At 46.3% G+C, this 24,322-nt stretch overlaps 1 protein-coding gene across 3 annotated transcripts; it reads right to left on the bottom strand.

Annotated features, from left to right (window-relative positions):
- Nucleotides 1-23,828, bottom strand: ZBTB2 (zinc finger and BTB domain containing 2). 3 transcript variants are annotated; one of them, XM_036072977.2, is made up of 3 exons: nt 23,521-23,828; nt 8,123-8,307; nt 1-2,795 (listed from the first exon to the last, which is right to left on the bottom strand). In XM_036072977.2, the coding sequence occupies exons 2-3, from the start codon at nt 8,293-8,295 to the stop codon at nt 1,424-1,426; spliced, it is 1,545 nt and encodes a 514-aa protein (XP_035928870.1). In that variant the 5' UTR covers nt 8,296-8,307; nt 23,521-23,828; the 3' UTR covers nt 1-1,423. The 3 variants fall into 3 exon arrangements, with proteins under 3 accessions (XP_035928870.1, XP_035928871.1, XP_035928873.1); XM_036072978.2 differs by lacking the exon at nt 23,521-23,828 and adding an exon at nt 22,985-23,114; XM_036072980.2 differs by lacking the exons at nt 8,123-8,307; nt 23,521-23,828 and adding an exon at nt 22,985-23,113.
- Between the last annotated feature and the right edge of the window lie 494 nt (nt 23,829-24,322).

Raw genomic sequence — 24,322 nt, 5'->3', positions numbered from 1 at the left:
CCCATTTAATTAAATGTTTATTCAATGAAAGTATGTATAAAAACTTACAAATCTGAGAACTCAACTATACATGAAACAGGATGACGGGATATTCAGTTTTAAACATATACGTACAGCACAGCTAAGAACTGTTCTTCCCTTTTCCCTTCAGTCCTTATTTCTGGCTCCTGTTTTGTCCTGTCAGACCATTCTGTTACTGGCCCAAGGAAAGATTAATGGACACGTTTTACTGCTTTCAGGCCAATGGAGGAAAATTTCAGGTGTTTAAAGAAAAAAAAAAAAAAGGTGGAGATGAAACATCAAAATCAAGTTTTTTCCCCAAACAGCAATTAGGTTTTTTTGTCCTGATTTTTCTCTGCCATTTTTGATGCTTCAATGAATGTTGCCAGTAAACTATCAGCATTAACGTTTAAAGTCATTAAAGTTACTACATGCTCTGCTCACAACCTCCCCTCTGAGATGCACTTTCCTGCATACGTACACTGATTTAAAGCAGCCAGTCGGGTGCTAAAACAAATTTAACACCGGCAGCTGCTGGAATGGCATGTCGTTTTCTATTCAGAAAGACAATCTATAGAATAGTACTTTCAAATCTGATTTTGAAAACAACCAACAGATTTATCAGAAACTAAAACAGAGAATTTTGTTCTTGTTCAACTTTGAAAGAAGCCAGCAATTTGATAAGGCATGTGCGTTAATACACCTGTTTATCGCAAATATCCACACATTTTCTCTTACAAACACACAAACTCACAGCTTTGTCATGTTTTATCCAAAAATTAAGATTGCCATCACATTATTACTTTTTCTCTTTTGTGTTTTGTTCAAGTAGATTTCTTAACGAATGATTTTTCTTGACTGGACATAATCTCAAAGGATGCATTCTGAAATAAGACCTGGAGGATAAATACTAAGAACATTTGCTTGGGTTTCAAGTTTCCCCACACCTTCTAGATTTTGCATAGTACAGAGCCCAACGGTATCTCTAAGAAGCATGCTGTATTTTCTGCCATTTTCTGAGAAGGAAGACTTATTACCCAGGGAAAGTCATAATTTTAGCTTACCAAATCGCATTCTAGTTGTTTTGTTTTGTTTTGTTATATACCCTTCATTAGTTCCAAGTAGGCTTTTAAATAATCTAAAACGTCTCAAAATCTATTTGAGTTTATAAGTACTACTGACCATTATCTTTCCAATGTCCCCTGACTCGAAGTAAATATGTTCCAGGTTTATAATGCACAAAGCCTTTGCGGAGGAAGGGCTGGGGACAGGGAGGGGGCGGGGAGGACAGAGGGGCCGGGGACCTGTTTGTATCATGCCATGGAGAACTACAGTTCTGAATTGGGGGGTGGGGGGGCGGGCGGAGAAAGAGAGAGGAGACAGTCTCTGTAAAAATGACAGTTTTTAAAAAGGAAAGTCACATTCAGTCTAACAACACTGTTTCCTGTTCCTTTTTGATGGAAGCTAACACCGGGTGGTCAGGTTCCGTGACTTCGGAGTCCCCGCTGCCCAGGAGAATGGACCGCCCCTCGTCCAGGGCAAAAACGTCTGAGTTCTGGTTTTGGCACGAATGTTTAACCACCTCATTGGGAGTCGAGAATGTTTTGTCACACAAGTTGCATTTGTAGGGTTTGTTGGTCTGGACCAACATGTTGTCCATCTGACTGCCCTCCTCAAACGTGCAGAGCTCCAGAGTCTGTTTGTCCACCATGGTGTAGGTGTCGATGCTCTGATTGAGGCACACGTGCCGGGCAGCCTGGTTGGCCCTGCAGAAGCTCTTGTCACACGTGCTGCACTTGAAGGGCTTGCCGGTGTGTATGTACATGTGCTCCCGCCAGTGGCTCTTCTGGATGAACTTGCGGCCGCAGATGGTGCACTCGTACTTGCGCCGCTTGACCTCGCGCTCTTGGTCGGCCTGCTCCAGGTTGTCGATGTCCGCGATGTCGGAGGGCGGCGGCGTCTCCGAGTGCTGCTGCCCGTCGATGATGGGGGAGTCGGAGATGTGCGGCAGCTCACTGTCACTGACCATCCCGGCCTCGGGCACCTCCATGGCGTCCTTCCCCAGGTCGGCCGCGTTGCTGCAAAGAGACAGGGGCGCCCGGCTTTCTCCCGGCTGGCCGGCCGTGAACGGGACCCCCGTGTGGATCTGGAGGTGTTCCCGCAAACTGCTCCGCAGCGTGAAGCGCCGGCCGCACAGGTGGCAGGCGTAGTACTTCGGGAAGCTCCCGTTCCTCTTCATGATGCTCGGCTTGACGTGGGCTATGGTGAGGGGTGCCGGCTGCTCGTCCGAGGAAGAGGCTTCCAGATTGGTCTCCTCCCCGGGGGGAGGGGGGGGCACAGGAGTGGAAACGAGTTCTGGAGACAGTGAGGTCTGCAGGGGGTCCGAGGGAGTCAGGTGCGTCCGAGTCACCTGGGCCAGGTTTGAAGTCAGCTGCGAGAGCTGGGAGGCCTCAGGCACCTGCTCCTGGCTCATCCTGGGCGGCTGTGGCCGGGGTTCCCGCCCGAGCTTCTCAGGGGCGGAGGCGAGCTTGGTGGCTTGTCTCAACTGGTGATCTGCAATCTGAATGCCATACAGGGAAGAGGCCAGGGGGAAGACTTGGTCGGGATGAGAAAAAGCTCCTTGGCTGGCCAGGCTGGCTTCCTGGATCAGTGGGTAGGCGTGCAGAAACTTGATCCCCTGCTCTAATCGAACGGGATCAATCAGTTGAGGTGCCATCTTGCCAGTGTACATCAAATGTAAGAGATAGCTGAAAATATCTGGCTGTATGTCAGTTGGTTTCAAACGGACACACTCACTGGAAGAAACAAGTGAACAATCTGTAAGTAAACGTCAACCCATGTCTCCGATGAGAACATGACCGCTGAAGAAAAAAATGGGCCACTTTTTAAAGGCAAATGAAACAAGAGCATTTCCTGTTTCTTACTGTTTGTGTTTCGTGAAATGGAATACTCAGGGGAGATAACTGGAACCTATGTAAGTTAACTGTATTAAGAACAGAGAGATACAATAAATATATTTTCAAGGACCGAGAAGGAAAAGGTTCATATTAAGCAAATATGACATCGTAACTCCTAGACTCTTGAAGCAGTTTTTCTCCTCATAGTCTACGTGAAATTCTATCATCTTGTATTTTTAGATAGAACTGCAAGAGTTCTATAAAAAAAATTTTGTGTTTTGTGCAGAGAATCTATTGCTTATCAGTCTGAAAGCGGCCTGTGACCCAGTCATGGTTAAGAACCGTTGACCTGGCAGATCTTTGGCTAAAAGTCTATGATTTTCTATTGATCCAATGCCATCCGGAGCTCAGCAGGAGATCTTTTAAGGCAAATCAAACAATCTACCTGATGAGAAAGCTTCTTCATTTGTAAAATGACACGGGGGTAGGAGGGGTGGGAGGGTGGGGGGGCGGCTGGACTAGTATGAACAAGCGCTAAGAGCCACAAGACAAAAGTGAGAGAAAAATAAAACCTAATTCTGTTGGTGCTCTGAACTCTCTGATCTATCTCCTGCAGGAAGGTATGGAAGAACATTCTAGCTCTAATGCGGTCAGATCACCTTCCCAGTATTGCTAGACTGCATTAAAAAGCGGTTCCAGGACAATGTAAATACCACCACCATCAACAGAACTACAGCGGGCCTTTACAGCCATGACCTCATTAAATTGCCATTAATTCTCATTTTACAGATGAGGGATTGAGGCTCAAAGAGATTCATGCCTTGCTGAGTATCAGAATTCGTAAGAGGGATTTAAATCTCGCTCTCATTCCAAACCCATGACGCCAAAATTGTTTAGAGCATGAAAATGATCCTGTGTAGTAGTTAAGGCAGATCTGGATTGTTCCCATTTGACAGATCGGAAACTGAGATCCCCAAAAGTCAAGTGATTTATCTGAGGCACCTAAAGCAGCTGATTTTCTAACTTTTAGACGCTAGTGTCTGCCTCATTCCAGAAACATCATTCTGATCAAGCAGCTTTAATCAAGAAGTCCCAAAGAATTCTTCCTAAACCATCACTAATGACAGAAATTCTAATGCATCATTAGAAAGCAATGACTGTATCTATATAGTATGAGTTATGTGCTATCGTCCACTGAGTGAATATATCTACAGATAATGCAGTTTCAAAGACAGCTTCCTTGAATGCCTTTAGAATGTATAATCATTTTTTAAAATGGATCAGTTATTTAATTAGGTTCTTAGAATTTATAATCATTTTTGATTATACCACTTCTTACTATTACAACTCTTTTTGTCTCCTTTTGCTGTTTATCTTATCAATAAATATTTTCCGATATGCTAAAAAAGTAACAGTATACCTTGCTCTTCCAAATTTAACATTTTATTCTATTTTTTAAAAGAGTGACTTTAATAGCATTTGTGACAGAACAGATTTGACTAATTCCTGTCTTGCCATCAATGTGTGTGTATTTCAAGATGACTGCATACAAATAATCATGTGAAAAATGTCTGCCTACGAAGTATGGAAGTCAAAGAATAAAGATTATGCATAAAAACTAGCAGCACTTTGATGGCAGAAAGAACAGAGCTTCTGTGACTCTATTTTTTAAAAAGACAGATCACTCATCTTCCTTTGGAATCTTTTTACAGTCCTCTCTTTATATTCCTTTAAATAGGAATGCAATTACAGGTGGTCTTCCCTTCAAGCACAGGGTGAGTACCAATAATACTCTGTGTACACCAGAATGCATTTAAGGGGCTCTAGGGAAGTTCAATATTCAAAACAAAGCTTCAGGGATCATGTGTGGTGAAGAATACTTTAATCATGTAAACAATCACCTCCAAATCAGAGAACTGGGAAACCATAGGCCTTCAGAGATACGAAGTACTCCCAGGAGATCACAGGGCGCCTTTGTTCTGCTGGGAGGGAATGTTCCTCTAGGCAGAAGGGACAGTGAGCCCCCCTCTGCCTCCCAGAAAGAGAAGAGAAGGGCCGAAAATCCCAAGGAGGGCTGTGTTTTTTAGCATCTGTGAGCAGTAAGTACCAAGCAGGGCCCCTTCCCATCAAAATTTTGTCATAAGTTTTATGATTTTCCCTCATTTGTTATTGTACAGGTTGTCCTCTGTCCCCTGCCAGTGATGGGTGGTGACTGAGCAGACAGAGCTCAGGTTTTAAAGAACTGTGTGCAATCTCCGAAGGCAAAGAATAAATGGGGCTGGGAGACCCCGCCAGGCTGGAGGGAGGAGGATTCCGAAGGGACCCACGGGGCTGGTGAGAAACCACCAGGGAAAGGGAGGCAGTGAGTCTCTCGGATTTAAGGCCAGCGCCTAGGGCCCTGGGAGGTTCCCAGAAACCAATTATCTTGATTTCTTGATTTTAATTTTTTTTTTTTTCTTAAAGCGGAAGAACACATGCACCCATATACACATAGAAACACTTTAAAAAAAGTTATTTAAAAAAGTTCCTTAGGTCACATTCCAGCAATTTCCATCCTTGACTGCTTTCCCTCCCAGGCAGCTAGACCTCTCTGCTCACTATGGGCCGGACTTTGGTCATTTCCAAGTCCTTCTGGAAGGACATAGCTCTCCACAAGAAAATTACACCTGCATGCTTTGATTTGTAGGTGTCTGCTTGAGACAACACTTGTACAGGAAAAATACGGTTTCAGCACTGCCACAAGCCCTTCGTACAAACTTTTGCAGTAATTTGCATTTTTACTCTTTCCTTCGCTAGAATCTCAAAGAGTGGCTTAAAGAACTGGGGAAATAATTAATTTTAAACAACGTTCGACCTCATTCAGAAGGTTGTGCTGAGCCAAACCTGCCTCTCTGCAGTTTGGGGAGCTCTGTGTTTGCAGCCCTACAAGATTTAAAGCTTAACCACTTGGTGTGCTGCACACGAGACAGAGACATCTAGTGGGTACTACAGAAAAAACACTCAAACCAAGTGTGAAAACACTGTATTCTCAGCCCACCTTTTGGGTCATCAGGTGGCAGTTCACAGTGCCTTGCAAAAAAGGCGCTGGTTGAAAAGCCTGCCCCTGGCCTTTGCCCCGGATCTGCTTTGTCTCAAAGAGAAATGGCGCGGGCTGCCTCCAGCCCAGTAACACTTGGGACTCCGATCTACACAGATAACCACATTTCCTTTTTACAAAGGCATTTAACTGCTCTCCACTTAAGTTTCTTGCATCTATTTAAAATTCATTAAACTGTATTCTTTTACTCCTCAAAATGAAAATCTTCCCGCTTTCAAGACAAGTTAACTCATTGTGTTGAAACTTCTAAGTCAGTCTCTGACAATGAGGTAAAAGGGAACAGCGTTAGTGTCGCAAGACAAAGCAACCTCTGCTTGCCATTATTCCTCTTCTTCACCCATTCTGCTCCTCCAGACACTTAACAAGTGGCTTAAGTTATGTACAAATACCTGACCTATACACTGGGGCGTCCACAAAGCTTGGTCCAACCCGGTCTCTGCCCTCAGGAAACTTACAAATGAGGAGGGGAGATAAGTCCACCGAGAACAACACAGGGAAAATGTGCTGATCTTGCTGTGAAATGTGAGAGAGGAAGAGATGGCTTTGGATCACTGTGGGGAGAGGTCACGGAAGAGGTGACGGGGGAGCTGGGCTCAGGGGCTAGGCCGAGGGGGCGCGGTGGCCAAGCAGGGTGGAGGTCAGGCTGCCAGCCTGCGGGGCCTTGAAAGAGAAGTAGGAATCTGTGTGCTGTGTTGACATGCAATGGATATCCTCTAGGTTTCTGATCAAAGGAGTAACACCACAGAGTAGGTTTCTGATCAAAGGTGTCCTACAATCAAAGCGCTGTTTAGGAATATTCATCTGACAGGAATGATTAGGAAATGGGAGGAAGTAAGAAGGGGAAGGAAAGGGCTAATGCAAAAGGGACTGTGAGAGAAACATGATTTGGGGACTGAGAGAATGGGGTTTTAGAGCGATTTTAAGTGCGGGTTACTTGGAGATGAACAGGGAAGTGAGGGAAGGACCTGGGAAGGCCTAATTCCGCTTCAGACACGCGGATATTTGACTCTACCCCTCGGGCAGCCAGCCTCGCAGCCTTGGGAAGCAGAGTGCTGGACACAGAGAAAGGTCAAGCCCAGAGCTGTAAACTTATGGTTTCCAGTGGAGGCCAAATCCAGGAGAAACAAGCCCCCCTCAGAAGAGTGCACATGGAAAGCAGCGTGGAAAGCTCAAGACCAAAACTCAGCAGACTCTCAGAAGGCTCCTGCGCCGAGGGCAGGAAAATAGGGAACGTTCTGCATCATCAAAGTGCAGACGACGGCCCTTAAAAAGAGGAAGCAAGCGGGAGCAAGTGCTGACAAGGACAAGGACGCCAGAGGCTGAGAAGAGCCGAGGTTTCGATGAAGAGGTGCTCTTTGAGAAGTGATTTCAGTGGAGATGGAGCACAGGCCACAGGGCCACCAGAGAGGCGAGGTCGGGGGGTGCGGTGCGGGGAGCCCCAGCAAGGCTGTGGCTCGCCCTCTGAACACCTTCAGGTGAGACCGAGGAGAAGCTGGGGTAGACAGCACCGTCAGGGTGGCGGGGGAGCGTGGCTCCTTCAGACTCGGGCGCTGGTCGGGGGTGGGGGGGGCAGTGAAAAGTACAGAACAAGGAGTAAGAGAGAGGATCCACAGCCTGAGAGTTGGAGGAAGATCATTTTTCCTTAGACATCAAGGGTCCTTTTCTCCGAGATGGGACGGAAAGATCAAGCCAAGATACTGGAATTGAGATGTTTTAAGAGAGAAAAGAAGGAAACTGGGGAACTGATACCCTCAAGCTTCTCATTAGACCGACAGATAAGGATACAAATAGGGAAAGGAGTGCGGGGAGTCTGGGGGGCCGGGGCTGGAGGAGTGGGAGAAAGGGATTCAGGAGGCCACTGCCCATCCTGCTGTTGTGGGGGGGACACCTAGCCAGGGTACTGGGCGTGGAGGGGCCGCTGGGGGCTCAAAGGTCCATGGAAGTAACCAAGATGGGCAAAGGGGGCAAGTGAGGTCACGAGGGAAAACTGGGAGCCCAGGGGCCTAGGATTCCAGGGAGAGGAGGGGAGCCCCACAGTCTGGATGGGCTAAGAGCAGGTTCGGAGGGGAAGAGGGCCATGAAGTTCAGCGTCTACAGTCATTAGATTATTATCAACCACGTTAGTTACCTGGTCTGATGGACAAACAACATCTTAAAGTAATTGGAGAATGAAGCAAGAACTGATTTGTGTGCCTTGAAGTACACATCGCCGATGGCAACCGTGCAGTCACACAGGAAACCAAACTCTCGCTGAGCGTTTAACTGTTGCAGGAGAATAAGTCCATGGTTGGCCAAATCCATTTTTTTAAAAATCTGCAAAGCAAACAATTTTTTTTTTAAGAAAGGTGATTCACAAGTAAGTATGTGTCCGTTATAGTCACCAATAGTAATGACCGCAGCTGACATGTCATGCCGACAACGTGACACCGATTCACTCATTTAACCTCCACAGCAGCCCTGTGAGCCTGCTGCTCTGTCTTCACTCCCGTTTCACGGATGATGGCATTTACCGTGGACTCGGGGGGTGACACGGTCTGCCCAAGCTGACACAGATGGTGAGGGGACGCGCCAAGCCGCGAAATAAACTCGGCTGTCTGCGCTCCAGACAGCAAACATCCCCAGAGCAGTTAATCTTTTAGATTACGATTCCAAATGCAAATTCTAATGATCTAGCTATCAGAAGTCGTCAAATCTTCCATAGAGATCAGTAAATCAACGTGCTAGGGTGGGGCCGCAGCAGGGCAGGGTGAAGGCAATTTTCCAGCTCCCGCTATGTGGACAGGGCTCCCCTGGCAGGGGCTATAAGAACATGCCCATACTCCCCTGGACACCTGCGCTCTCGGAGGAAGTAGGATGGTGCTCTTCTCCCTTTTTTGTGGACGAGGAAGTGGACTTTGAGAGGTGTGAATAATTTGCCCAGGCCATCTAGCTCGAAGATAGGGGAGCCAAAATTTAAATCGGAATGTTCTGACTCCAAATTCTAAGGTCTTCATTCTCCCACTCTACCCTAGCCAACCACTCGGCCTGAATCATCCATATGGTAGGGGAACTACCTCTGAAGGAGATGTGCATCAAATCAGTAGACTGCTCCTTTCCCACAAAGAGCATTTATAACAGCCCACTACACACAGATCAGCATTATACTTAACAGTAGACTCAATGTTATCAAGAGCAAACGCTTTCTGAGATTGTGAACAAGGCAAGGAGGCCCACTCTCACTACTGAACATAGTACTGGAAGTTCAAGTTCGTGCAATAAAGCAAGAAAGGAAATAAAAGGCATAAAGACAGGAAAGAAAGAACTAAAACTGTTGCTATTTCCAGATGACATGGTTGTTACCTAGAACATCCCAAGGAATCTACAAAAAACTCCTAGAACTAACAAATGAGTTTGGCAACACCACAAGGAGGCTCTAAGATAAACATGTAAAAGTCAATTTCAATTCTGTATACTAACTTTGAACTTGTGGACACTGAAATTAGAAATATAATACCACTTACAATCACTCAAAATACTGAAATACATTATATGTTGTCAATCTAACAAAACATGTATAGGACTTGTATGTTGAAGACTAAAACGCTGAAGAAAGAAATCAAAGAATATCTAAAGAAATGGAAAGATATACTGTATTTATGGTTAGGAAAATTCAACATAGTAAAAACATAAATTTTTCCCAAGTCAATATATAGGTTTGACAAAATTCTTATCAAAATTCTCGCAAGATTTTTTTGTAGATATAGATAGGACTATCCTAAAATGTATAATGTAAAGCCAAAGAAACCAGAATAGCTAAAATAATTTTTAAAAAGAATATTAAAGTGGGACAAATCAGTCTGATTTCAAGATGCATCAAATAGATACAGTATTCAAGACAGCGTGGTCTTGTCGAAGGGATAAACATACAGACCAATGATACAGCTTGAGAACCCAGAAGTAGACCCACATAAATATGCGTAATTAATGGTCAACAAAGGCACAAAAGCAATTCAGTGGAGGAAGAACAATCTTTTCAACAAATGGTGCTAGATCAACTGGACTCCCATTAGGCAAAAAACAAAAAAAAAAAGCACTTCACCAAAGTTTCATACCTTATATAAGAATTAATTCAAAATGAATCATAGACTCAAAGGTAAACACCAAACTATAACTTCTGGGGGAAAAGTGGGAGAAAAATCTTAGGGATCTAGGGTTAGATACAGAGCTTTTACACTGAACATCAAAAGTACAATCCATAAAGGAGAAACTGGTAAGTTGGATTTCATCAAAATTAAAAATGTTTGTTCTGTGAAAGAGTCTGTTAAGAGGATGAAAAGATAAGCTAAAGACCAGGAGAAAATATTTGGAAACCTTTGCAAACCTTTGACAGAGGACAGGTAAACAGGATATATAAAGAATTCTCAAAATCCAACAGGGAAAAAAAATATAATTAGACAGTAGGCAATGGACTTGAAGATACATTTCACCACAAAGGCTATGCAGATGGTGAATAAAGACTTGGAAAGACCTTCAGCCTCGTTGGCGACTGGGGAAAAGCAAATTAAAGCCACACTGAGATTTCATTATATACCTATCAAGATGACCAAAGTAAAAAATAACGGCAACACCAGATGCTGGCAAGGATGCCAACGAACTGGACTGCTCAAACACGGCTGGGGAGAAGGCAATGTGGTGCAGCCACTCTGGAAAACAGCAGTTTCTTAAAAAACTCAATATGCAACTACCATATCATCCAGCAACAGGGATCATGGACATTCATCCCAGAGAATGAAAACTTACGCTCACGCTGAAACCTATGCGTGGACATCCCCAGCAGCTTTATTCCTAAGAGTCAAAGACTAGAAACAAGCCAGATGTCCTTCACTGAGTGAACAGTTAAGCAGTGTGGGATGCCCACACCACAGGAAACCACACAGCCAGTAAGGAGAAATGAACTCCTGATACATGTACACAGCAAGGTGGGTGTTTTCTGCGGAGTGAAAAAAGCCAGTCCCCAAAGGTCACATACTGTAGGACTCCTCGGCTATAACATTCTTGAAAATCATAGGAGCAGAGAACAGATTAGTAACAGAAGGAGGGGAGCAGGAGGGAAGTGGGTTTGGCTACAGAAGGGCCACACGAGGGATCCTGGTGATAGGAACGCTCTGGAGCTCAACTGTACCCGCGGCTGCACCCTGGTCGTGGTGTGGAACTAGTTTAGCAAGAAGTTTCCATCAGAGGAAACTCGGTAAAGGGCTTTATGGGGTCTCTATTATTTCTTGCAACTGCATGTATATTTATAGTTATCTCAAAATAAAAAGGAAAAAAAGACAATCCCACCACACATTAACTAAATAGCCAGATTTAAAAAGAAATGGGTAACTATGATGCTTAACTGCAGAACTGGGAAAGCTACTGTGGAGAATGCATTATCAATAAGCTTTAAAAAGACAAAACAAAACAGAACAGACCCGTGGCAATTCTTACTCAGCTGGTACTGAACTCCCCACTCTCCTTTCTGTTCTAGGTATGATCTGGCAGATTCAGAATTAACAAGTGTGACCTAAAAGAAAAGAATGAAATGGAGTAATACTTTGAGAGACCAATCAAGTCACAAAGCAAGGATGGAGGAGGTCCAGTCTCACATTTTCTATCAAGAGCTATCCCCAAGGGCGCCTGGGTGGCTCAGTTGGTTAAGCGACTGCCCTCGGCTCAGGTCATGATCCTGGAGTCTCGGGATCGAGTCCCGTGTCGGGCTCCCTGCTCGGCAGGGAGTCTGCTTCTCCCTCAGACCCTCCCCCCTCTCATGTGCTCTCTTTCTCATTCTCTCTCAAATAAATAAATAAAATCTTTAAAAAAAAAAAAAAAAAAGAGCTATCCCCAAGGGTGCCTGGGTGGCTCAGATGGTTAAGTGTCTGCCTTCAGCTCAGGTCATGATCCCAGGGTCCTGGGATCAAGTCCCGCATCGGGCTCTGCCTCAGCGGGGAGCCCGCTTCTCCCTCTCCCGCTCCCCCCTGCTCCTGCTTTCTCTCCCTCTGTCAAATAAATAAATAAAATCTTAAAAAAAAAAAAGAGCTATCTCCAAGTATGAAAGGGAGGAGGGTCACCTAAGTTAGCAGCAATCTGGGTACAGAGACCTGGACCGTGGGCTCATTTACACGTCCACATCCATGGAATGGATCAGGACCTCAGTTCTCCCAGTATTTTCTGTGCAGGTCAGAGAAGTGAAAGCACTAAGATGAGGAGGGGGTGACAGAAACAAGGCCTGCGGTTCATGATGGAAATACGAGTCAGCGCCAGGTTGCAGGTAACAGGGATTACACGGAAACATCACTTTAACCTGACCGCTACCAGGATATGTTAGAAGCTTATTTCAAGGCTGTTGGCTGAAAAGTGCCAGAATACTTCCTTTCCCATCTTACTAACCTGCCTTTCTCTACAGGGAAGCGTTAACATCCTCTGAGAGCACACTGCTATGAGCTGCTTTTTCCTGCGCTCTCTCTGAGCAGGTTCCCCAAGTGCTTAGGCAGCTCCGGGTGTCACTTCACTGACGGCAGCTTCAAGTGTGATAACACATTACCGTTTATTCCTTGATGACAATGACAAGAGTGGCTATTATTTATGGAGTGTTTACCACTGACCGTTCATTTCCGTATGTTATTCATTTACCTGCACACTAACTTATCTGAGGTATTGCTATGCAGATCTTATAAACGAGGAAACAGGCTGAGAGGTCAGCTAGTTTGCCCATGAGGATAGAATCAGTAAGCGCAAGAAGTGAGATTTAAACAGGGTTGTTTGATTTGTTGGAACGTGCTATGCGCGAGTGTATTTAAAATCAAATCTGAAACATTATTTTTATTGCTGCTTTTAAGCATATATATTTGTGATAAGACATTCAATGATCACGGACGCACAATCGTGAGCTGTCTATCCATCCCCCCCCCCCCACCCACCAGTTTCTCCACACTCTGCCAGCACTGGGTATTACCACTTCTTAAAGGAATCTTTGCCAAATCCATTCTCATTTTCTTACCTTCTAAAGGTTTAATGATGAGAGGAACTATATTTTTATGTTTATTGATCACTTACATTTCCTCTTGTATCTCTTCATGAGCTCTGCCCGGTTTTCTATCAGGTTGTCTTTTTCCTATCGATCTGTAAAACCCTTTGTATATAATAAACATGAGCCCTTTAATCACAAAAGTCGCTAACATTTTTCGCACTTTCTTTTGATTTTGTTTCATAGAGATTTTTGACATATAATTTTATGTTGTAATGTCATCAAACTTATCAATATTTTGTAGGATTTTGAAGTTTTTGTTCTTACAGTGAAAAACCTCCTTCGCTATAGCAAAAGGTAGAGCTGCTTCTCATTCCATAAACAGACTAAGGTAAGTATTTTTTTGCAGCCCATAAGAATGGAGCCATGAAAAAAACTGAAATGTTTCTTTTTTTAAGGGGGTCTACCAGTTAGTCTAGAATCTTGATTTAGAGATTTCCTATTTGATCTAGCATAGGAAACAAACTGAACATGTCTTTCACATGGAGAGGGAAGAACACAGGTGCAGGAGTCTCAAGGATGTGAAAAAAGCCAAACGAGAGGAGGAAACATGGGTCTTATGTTCAAAATTCACACAAGGAAGACACACAGGGAAGACAAAACTCTGCACAGATAAATTCTTAAAAATCTTACTTTGGACACCCAAAAAACCTTTCTCAGGGAGAAAAATCAGAACAACCCTCCCCCTGCCCCAGAGTCTGTCACATGTGAATGAGTCCGAGAAAATGGGGTGGGGGAGTCCCCAGCCTGGATTCCACGAGAAGGGCATCTCAGGCAGTGCCCCCCACCCCTGCCCAGCTGACAGCACCCCATTTTCCTAAATCTTCTTTCCTCATCATGGCCCCTCAGAGCTGTTTCCACTCAGCGTGTGCTGAAAAGGCTGAGGCCGCAGCATCTTCATGGGGGGCTCTGCTCGAGGCCACCCCCCTTTGTGGAAATGGAGGTCTGCTCTTTGCTTCCTGCCTCCATCCACAGCTCACAAGCCGCATCTCTCCCGCCCCTGTGCACTGAGATGGCTCAAGAAGGTCACCGAGGACCTCTGCTCTCCAGCCGCCCAGACTGCGCTTGCTCGGAACTCTCTGCGGCATTTAATGCCCTTCCTCCTGCTCCATAAACACTGCCTCAGGCTCCGAGGCCGCTGTGCTCTGGTTTTCTCTCACCTCTGGCCGTTCTATTTTGATCCCCACCAGGGATTCCTCTTTTGCTGATGTTCCCCTGCCTTTGGCCCACAGCCTACTTCTCATTCTGAGGACTCTCTGTGGGGTCCAGTCCACTCCCACTGGGCCATCCCACAGACCCCTCAGCTCAGAACAGGAAAAACAACTCAAATCCCCCTTCCCCTCACCCCCATTTCCTCCAAAGGACACTAAACGCCACGGACACAAACCCCTTCCTTCCGCACCCCCAGCTGAGTGCATGGCACCACCATCCATCTCCTGACCAACCCAGGAATCTCAATTCCTCCTTTCAGGGCCCCACTTCCCTCATTCCTCAGTCGGTCACTCACCGCCCACCAACGTCAACTCCTTACCCCAGCGCCACACCTGAGCTCTGCCTCCCTGCTCATCTCTCCAGTTTTCGGCCCTAGCTCTTGACTCCATCCACACGGAACAGCCAGAATGATCTTTCCAAAGGGCAAATCTGGTGTTACGATCCTGCTTAAAATCCTCCTGTGATTCCCTACTTCCTTTAGTATGAAACCCAAATTTTTCAGCACAGTTTACCCGGTCCTGCATGGCCCAATCCCTGCCTAACTCTGCACAACAGGCTCTCATGCTGAATGAAACTAATGGTTTGAGACTTTCGGATTTCACAGACCTACTAAAAACCAACCAACCAACCTTGAAACTAGGGGTCCAAAAGGATAGCAGTCCCTCTTTATTTTTCAAGAGAAGACATAAAATATTCACATACCCAGTAGGGATGGGGGACTTCTAAATGTAAATGGGCAGAAAGGACATAAGGTCAGAATATTTTTCTAAAGGAAGGATTGTTGGCACTATATTCATTATATGGAAGAAAAATTTCCAAATACAAAAAAAAATTACAACATAAAATTTTACTTTATGACATTAAGTTGTGCCTAATTGTTTTCTTGATATAAGATTATCCATTTGATGATCTTCACAAAGTGATTAAGTAACCAACTTGTTCTGAAATCCAGGCATCACCAAAAACCCAGTTTCATCTGAGTATGTTGATGATAATGGAGACAAAATGATGTTATTTCACTCACTTTGGAAAACCCGGATGAACTGAGATAAGCTGAAGGAGGGCATTTTTCTTTATAACTAGAAGGTCCTGAAGCCCAGGCCATTCTTGGGCTCCTAGCCGTCCGCAACACTCACTGCTCAGAGGCTGCACTCTCAAAGCTGAGCCCAGCACCAGATTTCTACTCCCACTGTCAGGAGCGGGGGCCTGTTTGAATGGGGCCTTAGAACCTCTATGCTGGACCTTCAAACATGCCACTCCCAGAGGGACCCACCACTTAACTGCCTCCCCTTTTCCTCCAGCCCCAGCCCTACTTGTCCTCTGCAGATTTCCCTGACCCTCAAGATTAGGAGGCTCTCCTGGCCTCTGGAGCATCTGTGAACACTCCAGTTTACCTGTGTCTGCCTGATGCTTCCAGAAAGCCAGCCCTGAGTCTTATTTATCATTTATTACTTTATTTTACACCAGGCATATTGTCTGGTGTTTGATATTTGTTAAAAAAATTTAAAACTCTATGTCCAGAGAGAAGAATGTTGAGTTCTTGGTCCCTGACTAGCTGGGTGATGTGGGGTAAGAGTTCAATTTCTATTTATCCTAGATTAACCTAAAAAATTCACCTCAATCTAAAGGGAGCTATATTTTGGAAGAAGTTTTTGATTTTTAAATGTCACTTCATGTTTCTTCATGCTAACAATTAAGTTTTGAATAGTGCTTTATATTTTACAGTAACTCTTTACACTCATCATTTAATCCTCAATAATACCACGGTATATCATTTTGTCACTCTTCAATATTAATTATAATATTAATAACCACAGCATTAATAATAAATGACCACTTATTATGTGCCAAGGACCAACTGCCCTCTTTCCAGAAGAAATCTACTAGACTTAGGAAGTTAAGTAACTTGCCCACACGTAGTCCAGCTCTTAAGAAGTCGACCTGGGAAGTAGTCATGCATTTGTTGAGAGCTTTCCGAGGTGCCAGGCACAGTGTTTACAATGGTATGCAGAGTACAGAGTTCAAGGGTAGAATCACACAAGCACACAAATTTATAATGTGAAGAAAAATACAAGGAACTATGAGGTCATGAAACTGGGGTCTAATTTTGGGGTTGGACGTCAAGGAAGGCTTTTGTGAGAAAATGCCAGTTAAGCAGATATTTGAAGAATGAGAAGAGTGAACTGGGCAAAGACGGGAGTATTTCAGGCTGAGGGGACAGCATGTGCAAAGGCCCTAAGATAGGCAGGAGCAAGACGCCGCTGAGGAACTGGGAGAAGGTCCATGTGACTGAAGGTCAAAGAGCCGGAAAAGAATGAGGCGAGGCGAAGGTGGAGACTCAGGTCTTCTTAAGGATTTTGGTCCATATCTGAAAAACAACGGGAGCCACCAGAGGGGATTTTGCAGGGTGAGCGATAAGATGGCTGCCCTGCAGAGCTAACCAAATTTGACTGGGGAGTGAAGAGGCAGGTGACGGCAGACCTGCCGAAGTGGTGAGAGGGACGACCTTTCTGGGGTCTAGAAGAGAGATGACAAGAGTGGGTGGTGGCTATCGTGACAGAGCGAGAGGGATGGGATTTGAAAGGTAGTTAGAAGATAAAAACTCAACAGAGCTGGGTGGTGAATTAGATGGAGGAGGGTGGGGGAAATCAATGTGTCCAAGATAACTCCTACTAGATTTCTCGTTTGTGTAACTAGAAAGATCATGGGGATTCCCGCCAAGAGAGGGAACACAGGCAAAAAGCCAGCTTGGTGGGGAAGATCGGGAGGTTATGTTCGGACATGCTGGGACAGGATCCTTTTGAGACAACCAAGTAAAGGTGTGCAGTACCCGTGGTTATACTGGTCTGGAGCTCCTGAGTCCCCACTGGGATTTATGTCAGAGAGTCTTTGGAGAAGCTGGGTGTATCTGACTCCAACCTGAAATCACTACATGATAGTTCAGAGAGGTTACAACTGTAAACAGGAGTCAATTGAACTCTGGTCTTCTGGGTGTAAATTTCACACACTTTCCTCTGCACTACCTGGCTCCACAGATCAGTCCCCAGAGTTCTAGTAATCCGAGTCACGGAAGGCTGACATGAAATCTTGACAAGGAACGGAAGACCTATATAAAGCCCCCAACCATTTAAAACTACAAATGGAACGTTAAAAAAACCCAAAAAGCGGGGCGCCTGGGTGGCTCAGTCGTTAAGCGTCTGCCTTCGGCTCAGGTCATGATTCCAGGTCCTGGGATAGAGCCCCGCATCGGGCTCCCTGCTCAGCGGGAAGCCTGCTTCTCCCTCTCCCACTCCCCCTGCTTGTGTTCCCTCTCTCGCTGTGTCTCTCTCTGTCAAATAAATAAATAAAATCTTTAAAAACAAAACAAAACAAAACAAAAACCCAAAAAGCTAAACTAAATTTAAAAAAAATCATTTGTCTTGCAGCGCCTGGGTGGCTCAGTCATTAGGCCTTTAGCTCAGGTCATGATCCCGGGTCCCTGGGATCGAGTCCCGCATCAGGCTCCCTGCTCCGCGGGAAGCCTGCTTCTCCCTCTCCCACGCCCCCTGCTTGTGTTCCCTCTCTTGCTGTGTCTCTCTCTGTCAAATAAATAAATAAAAAATCTTTAAAAAAAAAATCATTTGTCTTTCTTAAATCAGAATAGTAAGCAGAAAGGAACTGAAGAAAAATAGAGATGGGAGAGGGGAAGTAATTCTTTTTTTTTTTTCTTAAGATTTTATTTTTAAGTAATCTCTACACGCAACATGGGGCTAGAACTCACACCCCTGAGATCAAGAGTCGCATGCTCTATGGAATGAACCAGCCAGGCATCCCGAGGGGAGGCAATTCTTAAAAGTGGGTTTTCATACAATGCCTTCTTTATGCATGTCTGTGCGTACAAAGTTTTTTTTTTTTTTTTTTTTTTTTAAAGATTTTATTTATTTATTTGAGAGAGAGAGCACATGAGAGGGGGGAGGGTCAGAGGGAGAAGCAGACTCCCTGCTGAGCAGGGAGCCCGATGCGGGACTCGATCCTGGGACTCCAGGATCATGACCTGAGCCGAAGGCAGTCGCTTAACCAACTGAGCCACCCAGGCGCCCCAAAGTTTTTTTTTTTTTTTAACCTAAGCAAATTCAGAGACTGTGAGAGACATGTTGAAATACGTAAAAAACACTTTTCGGAGCTAAATATAAATGACCGTTGGTATTATTTAATGCTTCACCACTGTTTCCCACACTGATAAAGCGATACTGCCTAGATGTCAAGTGCTCACAGCACAGGTGGCGCTGATCCTTAATGTGTAAGTTACTCATCTTTTGGAGGTACAGTTGAATGGGACAAATATAATCACATTATATTTTGACAACCCAACTTCCTCCTACATTTTCAGTATAAGAAGAGGAGACCAAAACAGCTTTTGGGAATTGATGACTCACTTTTTAAAGATAATAGCTCTCCTAAGATACCAAATACCACTTAGACTACCCACTTCTAGGGCACTAAAAGGGTCCTCTAAAGTCCTTAATTTTATTTAAGTGAAGCATAAATGAATACTGTAATGCACAGTACACATCAGTAACAGAAAAAGCACTACCCACAAGTAAGATTGATTCTTTCAAGTAGTTCAGACCACTTACCAGGATGAAAAAAACTGCTTTTTCAATTAGTATTATTAATAATTAATATTTAGGGCCTATAAAGTAAACCTGAATGAGGCTGGTCATTTGAATTTTAATGTTTTTAAATTGTATCTCAAAGCTAGGAAATGTGTCTTAATTAGTTGTGGTGACAGGCTGGTGTATTGTTCTTAACATTAGTCAATCCTTTTCCATAGTAATTAGAAAAAGGTGGGACATAAACTAATCAACAGCACATATTTTGACTTTGAAAACCATTGGATTTGTAAGAGATTGTCTTTTCAATTACAGACTGCTGACATTAACTTTGGAATTATTTTTTAATTTCTAAGTGAAGGTCAGAAGGAGGCAGTTCCGGGACAGTTTGTGTCAAGGAGAACCAAGTCAGAGATTTATGGCTAATGGAGTTGATATTAAAGTGATAATTCTAAAGGCATTATGCTATAATCAACTTTAAGGAAAGCTACATATGATCACACAGCAAAATTTAAAACCTAATCTAATTTGCTATTTTTACAAATCTCTTTAATAGAAGACAATGGGATTCTGCATTTACTCCTCCATTTACTTTGTTGTGATAACTTTTGGTTGAGTATTGAAGAAAATCTAACCTCACCCACATATGTAGTTGGAGAAAGAAATATATTAATAGCTTTTCCAGGTAATTGTGGATATTCTTTGATACTACACCAAAACTTGACAAGTCGTAGTTTCTTAAAGGTTAGCAGTGTGATCTAAAAGTACGTAACGAATGAAATTTTCCTACTCTTACAGTAAAATTCATTGCTCTATCTTGTACTTTGAAAGGATCTTTTACGCATGCATGGTTTTTTTGAACATCACCCATTGGTCACTGGAAAATGTCAGCTCAGTGAGCTATGCAGCAGATCTTTCCAATGTTGACACATTCTGTCAACAGCTAAGAAGTTCAATACCATCTTACCATTATTATGAAAATTGTTTCGACCTCGTGGAACCCTGAGGGGGTCCTGGAGACTCAGAAGAGTGTGTAGACCACACTTAAGACAACCCCTGTTCAGAATCACTTTGGGGCTCAGAGAATTTAAGCAGATAGGCGTGATGTAGAACACAAATAGACTTTGAAACTGTTCTCAGATGATTCCAATGGTTCATCCTTGCTTGATGCAGAACGTAGGTGGGCACACAATTTAAAGGGACTGTACCTCTGTAAAAAAGAGCTGTTTTGTAAGTACTTAGGTACCTAAAAATGCTTTACAAATTCCTGTCTTTGCACACTGAGCTTTCTTGAAGTGAGAAAGTCATATGATGCATACCTCCTCATTCATGTGAACTGGGAATTATGTATTTGAGCATAAATACAGCCTCTAACGTGGCCTTATAACATAGAAAAAAAAATGGTCCTAAACTGTCTTGGACTGCCAACTCCTGGTAAGTATTCAATGGCTACTGACTTCATCCCGTATTGGCATATTAGCATTGTAAAACACTGACTCTTACTTACTATTGACTCACAGTAATATTTTAATTATTTAAGTTTAATTTGCTAATAAAATTATAACTTACTTGGGCATAAAAAAGGTTTAGAAAATGTTCTAATGCTTAGAATGTTTATAGTTTATTTTTTTCAGGAAAATAAAAATTCTCAACTCCCTTTTAGGTTTTTAGTCATGCTTTGCAACCATAAGGAAGTAGGAAAAGTAATAAATTCCCATTTTGGCCATGTGCCTTCTGAAATTTATGGTAGTCTCCAGCAGACCAGCAGTTCTTCTTTCACCGTGGCAGGCTGGAACCACACCACTTGCTCAACATTTCAAAGTTACTTCAGGAAAAGGTCAGTGGGTCTAGGGATGAGGCACCAAGACAGTTAAGAAGAGATGGCAGAAGAGTCTCCAACTCCAAAGCCATTCCCAAGCCAATGCCACATATCAGCCTTGAAGGCTTCCTTCACTTTCTACCTCCATGTCAGGAATTCTCAAGCCCGGGAAAGCATATTCCCTGTACACAGGACATGCAGTGTTTACAAGGAGCATCTTCTTTGAGGGTTAAGGTGAATAAAATTTTATATTTTATATAATTTTTATATTACAAAAGTGCAGATCTTTGAGGACAGTGCAAAGTTCATATTAATCATTATGATAAAAAAGAAAATGTCACTGTGGCAACTTTTATTCTGTGGCCTAAAGCATGCCTCGGGTTTACTCTGCTGCTGGAGTATTTCAGTGGAAGTTTGCAGAGCACCACTTAGTTACACCCTCTTTGAGAGAAGCTTTAAAACTGGCAAGTGGCTGGACTATACATTACAACAAAGCTTCAAGGGTGGTTTATCTGCCACCCTTTAAAGGATTCCTCAACTACTATCTGTGGCAGGTACTACCACTGGTATAAGTTGTACCTTGAGATCTTACCGTGGTGTCAATAACAGGTCAATTCTTTGGCTAGAAAATAAACTTCTATAAACCACCAATTTATTGAGAAATGCCCAGCTTAAAGGAATGTGGAACTTTTTTCTTAAAAATTACCTTTCAACAGTTTGAAAACACCCTGGATATACACCAAGGTTATTTAAAATGCAAAATAAAATCTACTTTAACAGTTAATGTTGGTTTGTAATAAATCACAGAAATGAGCATTTAAAATGTCTTAATTCTGATTTTCTATTAAAGTTTCAGGCCTCTCCAACTAAAATGCTAGTGCAGGTTCCGTCAGGGTCTACATGGAGGTCTGTCCTAAAAAGGACAGGGCAGCCCATTTAAAGGAACCCTGAGCACCCCTAAGTTCTGTGTGAGCCAGTAATTCTGACCTTTTTTATGCTTTATTTTACTGAAACAATTACCTATGAAAATCAATAGAACTGAGACTCATACACTAAGTGGGCCCATTGTATTTGCCTGCGGGCGGAGGAGAGATGAACACTGCAGCCGGTGGCGGGGCGGGGGGGAATTAATTCCCTAAGGCATCATTAGTTCAGCAGTTGGAAGTTCGTGCAGTAAATGGCCTAGCAATAACTACCTGCATTTTCACCCTGCCCATTTTCTTGCCTGCTCAGCTACCCTTGCTTTCTTATCGCCCCCCCTTCACTACCAGCTAAAAGCGACAAAAACCTTGCTTCCTAAGCACCTCTGTATCATCAGATCTCTTTGCAGCCTGTTTAAAAATCGATGGTTTGGGGGTTCCGTTACAACGGAAAAACGCCTTGGGCCCGGGAAGCAGCCTCCGCGCCCCCAGCCTCCCCTTCTCGGAGCCCTCCGGGGTGTGAGGGCCGCGCCGGCCTGGGGTGCGGCACGGACGCCGGCCCACGCCCCACCGCAAAGCAGCCAGAAACCACAGCGCAGCTCCGAGCTAAGCTCGGCCTCAGCGGAGGCGCAGATCGGCAGTGGAGCGGAAGCCGGAGGCTGCCGGCCCAGCGTGCCCACACCCGCGGCCCGGGCCGCAGCGGTCCACCCGGGCGGCGCCCAGGGAAGCCTACATCTCTCCTCCGCCCGCAGGCAAGCGGCCCAACGGCCGCCCTGTCCTGCCTCGCCCCGCCCCGTCCCGGGGGGCGGGGGCCCGGCCGGGGGCGTGGCCGGCCAGACCGGCAGGGGCCCGGCGGGCCGGGGCGCCGCGCATCCCGGCCCCGCCCCCATCCCCGAGGGGCTGGGAGGAGGAGAGGGGAGGGGCGACGCACTCCGGCCGCGCCGCACGCTCTCCGCTTCCCTCAGTCCCGCGTGCGCGCGCGCGCTCGCCCCAAGTCCCGCGGAGTTTAACACAATGCCGACGCCTACGCCGTGCGCAACGCCCCGGCTGGCGCAACAGCTCCGGCGCCGGGGGCGGGGGGTGGTCAGACAGGGCGAGGGGAAGAGCGCGCGCGAGAGCCGAAGACAGCGCGAGACCCGAGGAGGCCGGAAGCGCGCGTGCGCGCCCCCGCCCGCGAGCGGGGAGGCGGAGCCGCAGCAGTAGCGGCAGCAGCTGTAGGAGCCGCTGCAGCTGGGAGAAGCGCCAGAGAGGCCGGGCCTGCTCCGGTCGGACCGGATCCCTCCCCTCCCCCTCCTTCTCCGCTCCCCTCCCCCAAACCCACTTCCGCAGCTCGCGGCCTTGCCGCCGAAGAAGCAGCAGCGGCAGCAGCAGGAGGCGGCGGCGAGGCGTCGGAAGGATTACGCACCTGACGGGCCTGCCTCTCAGGGCTCCAGCGCGGGACGCTCACCGGCCGCCGCCGCTCGGGACGCACTTCGCGGTGGCGGCGAGAAGGGAGGGACCGGCAACGGGGAACGGAACGCGAATCGCCCCCCTCCCCTTCCTCCCTCCCTCCCTCCGATCCGCCGCCCGCCCTCTCGGCTTCCGTCCCCTCCCCCTCCCGCAAAGCCCCGGATGGAGCCGCCGCCGACTCGCCGCCGCCTGGCTCCGGGGGATGGTTTTGTCAGGCGGCCAGAGCCCCGGCGCCAGGCGCAGCCGCCACCACCCCCGCGGGGCGCCCCTGCCCTCGCTTCCCAGAACTGGGTCCCCGTGTGGTCCGGGCCCTCCGCCTGCCTTCACCCGGAGCCCCGGGACGGGGGTCATTCGTCTTCTTTGTTGCCACCGTTGGTGCCGGAACCGTTTGCGAGCTCCGGTGGCCCCCGCCCCCCCTCCGCCTTCCCGGAGCCCGGGCTGGGGGCGGCACGTGGGCACCGGCCCCGGGAGGTGGAGGCGTTGCGCGCTTACCTGTCGCCGGTGCTGCTGCGGCGGGGGGTGTGGAGGAGGCACCGCTGGGCAGCCTTGGCCGTGCTCTCCCCGCCGCCGCCGCCTCTGCCTCTCGCTGCTGCTGCTGCTGCTGCCGCCGCGGTCGGTGTCTCCGGCGCGGCGGCGGCGGCGGCGGCGGGGCTTTTCCTGTCCGGTTACGTTAAGGTCACATGACCGAGAGAGCGGAGCGACTAGTGCAAAGAGGCTGAGAGCGGCTCCCGCCGGGGGGGAGAGGCGGCGAGAGAGCAGTGGCGGCAAGAGCCCCCTCCGCCCCCCCAGCCGCCTCCCCTCCCCCCGCCCGCCTCCGCCTCCTGCTGCTCTGCCGCCGCCGCCGCCGCCGCCTGCAGCACTAACTACACTGCCGCTCCCACCCAGGCTCCGCTCTGCTCCAGCCAAACTTCTGCAAACCATGTGCAGCCGAGGCGAGGAAACTTCTCTCCACCTATTGGGGCTGGAGGCTTGAGTCACAAGCCCCATGTTTACATAAAGTGTTTAGGTAGGACAATCCTGGAGATGCTCGGGGAAGGGATGCAGAACTGCTCGGATCCTACTGCAAGCTTCTGCTTGACATCCCTTGGCCATTACCTTTGTCCCTTTATTTCCCGTGTGTCACGAGTTTTCATGCTAAGACTTGAAATGAGTGGACTTGAGAGCTAGGGAGAAACTTGTAAGTCACTAATATACTTTTCTGTCACCAGTGGAATTGAAAAGTCATACCGAAGTCGGTATGTCAGTTTGTGCTGTGTGTAAAGAGGTACAAGTGCTGCCTTACAGATTAGTTGAG

The sequence above is a fragment of the Halichoerus grypus genome, chromosome 9 (assembly GCF_964656455.1).
Source record: "Halichoerus grypus chromosome 9, mHalGry1.hap1.1, whole genome shotgun sequence".
Lineage (NCBI taxonomy): Eukaryota > Metazoa > Chordata > Mammalia > Carnivora > Phocidae > Halichoerus > Halichoerus grypus.
This window is presented reverse-complemented; position numbering and strand designations above follow the sequence as displayed.

Coding starts and splice junctions, on each gene's coding strand:
- ZBTB2 (XM_036072977.2), bottom strand. CDS start 8,295: ATGGATTTGGCCAACCATGGACTTATTCTCCTGCAACAGTTAAACGCT. Junction 2,796..8,122: donor TTGTTTGTCCATCAGACCAG/GTAACTAACGTG, acceptor TGTTTCTTCCAG/TGAGTGTGTCCGTTTGAAAC.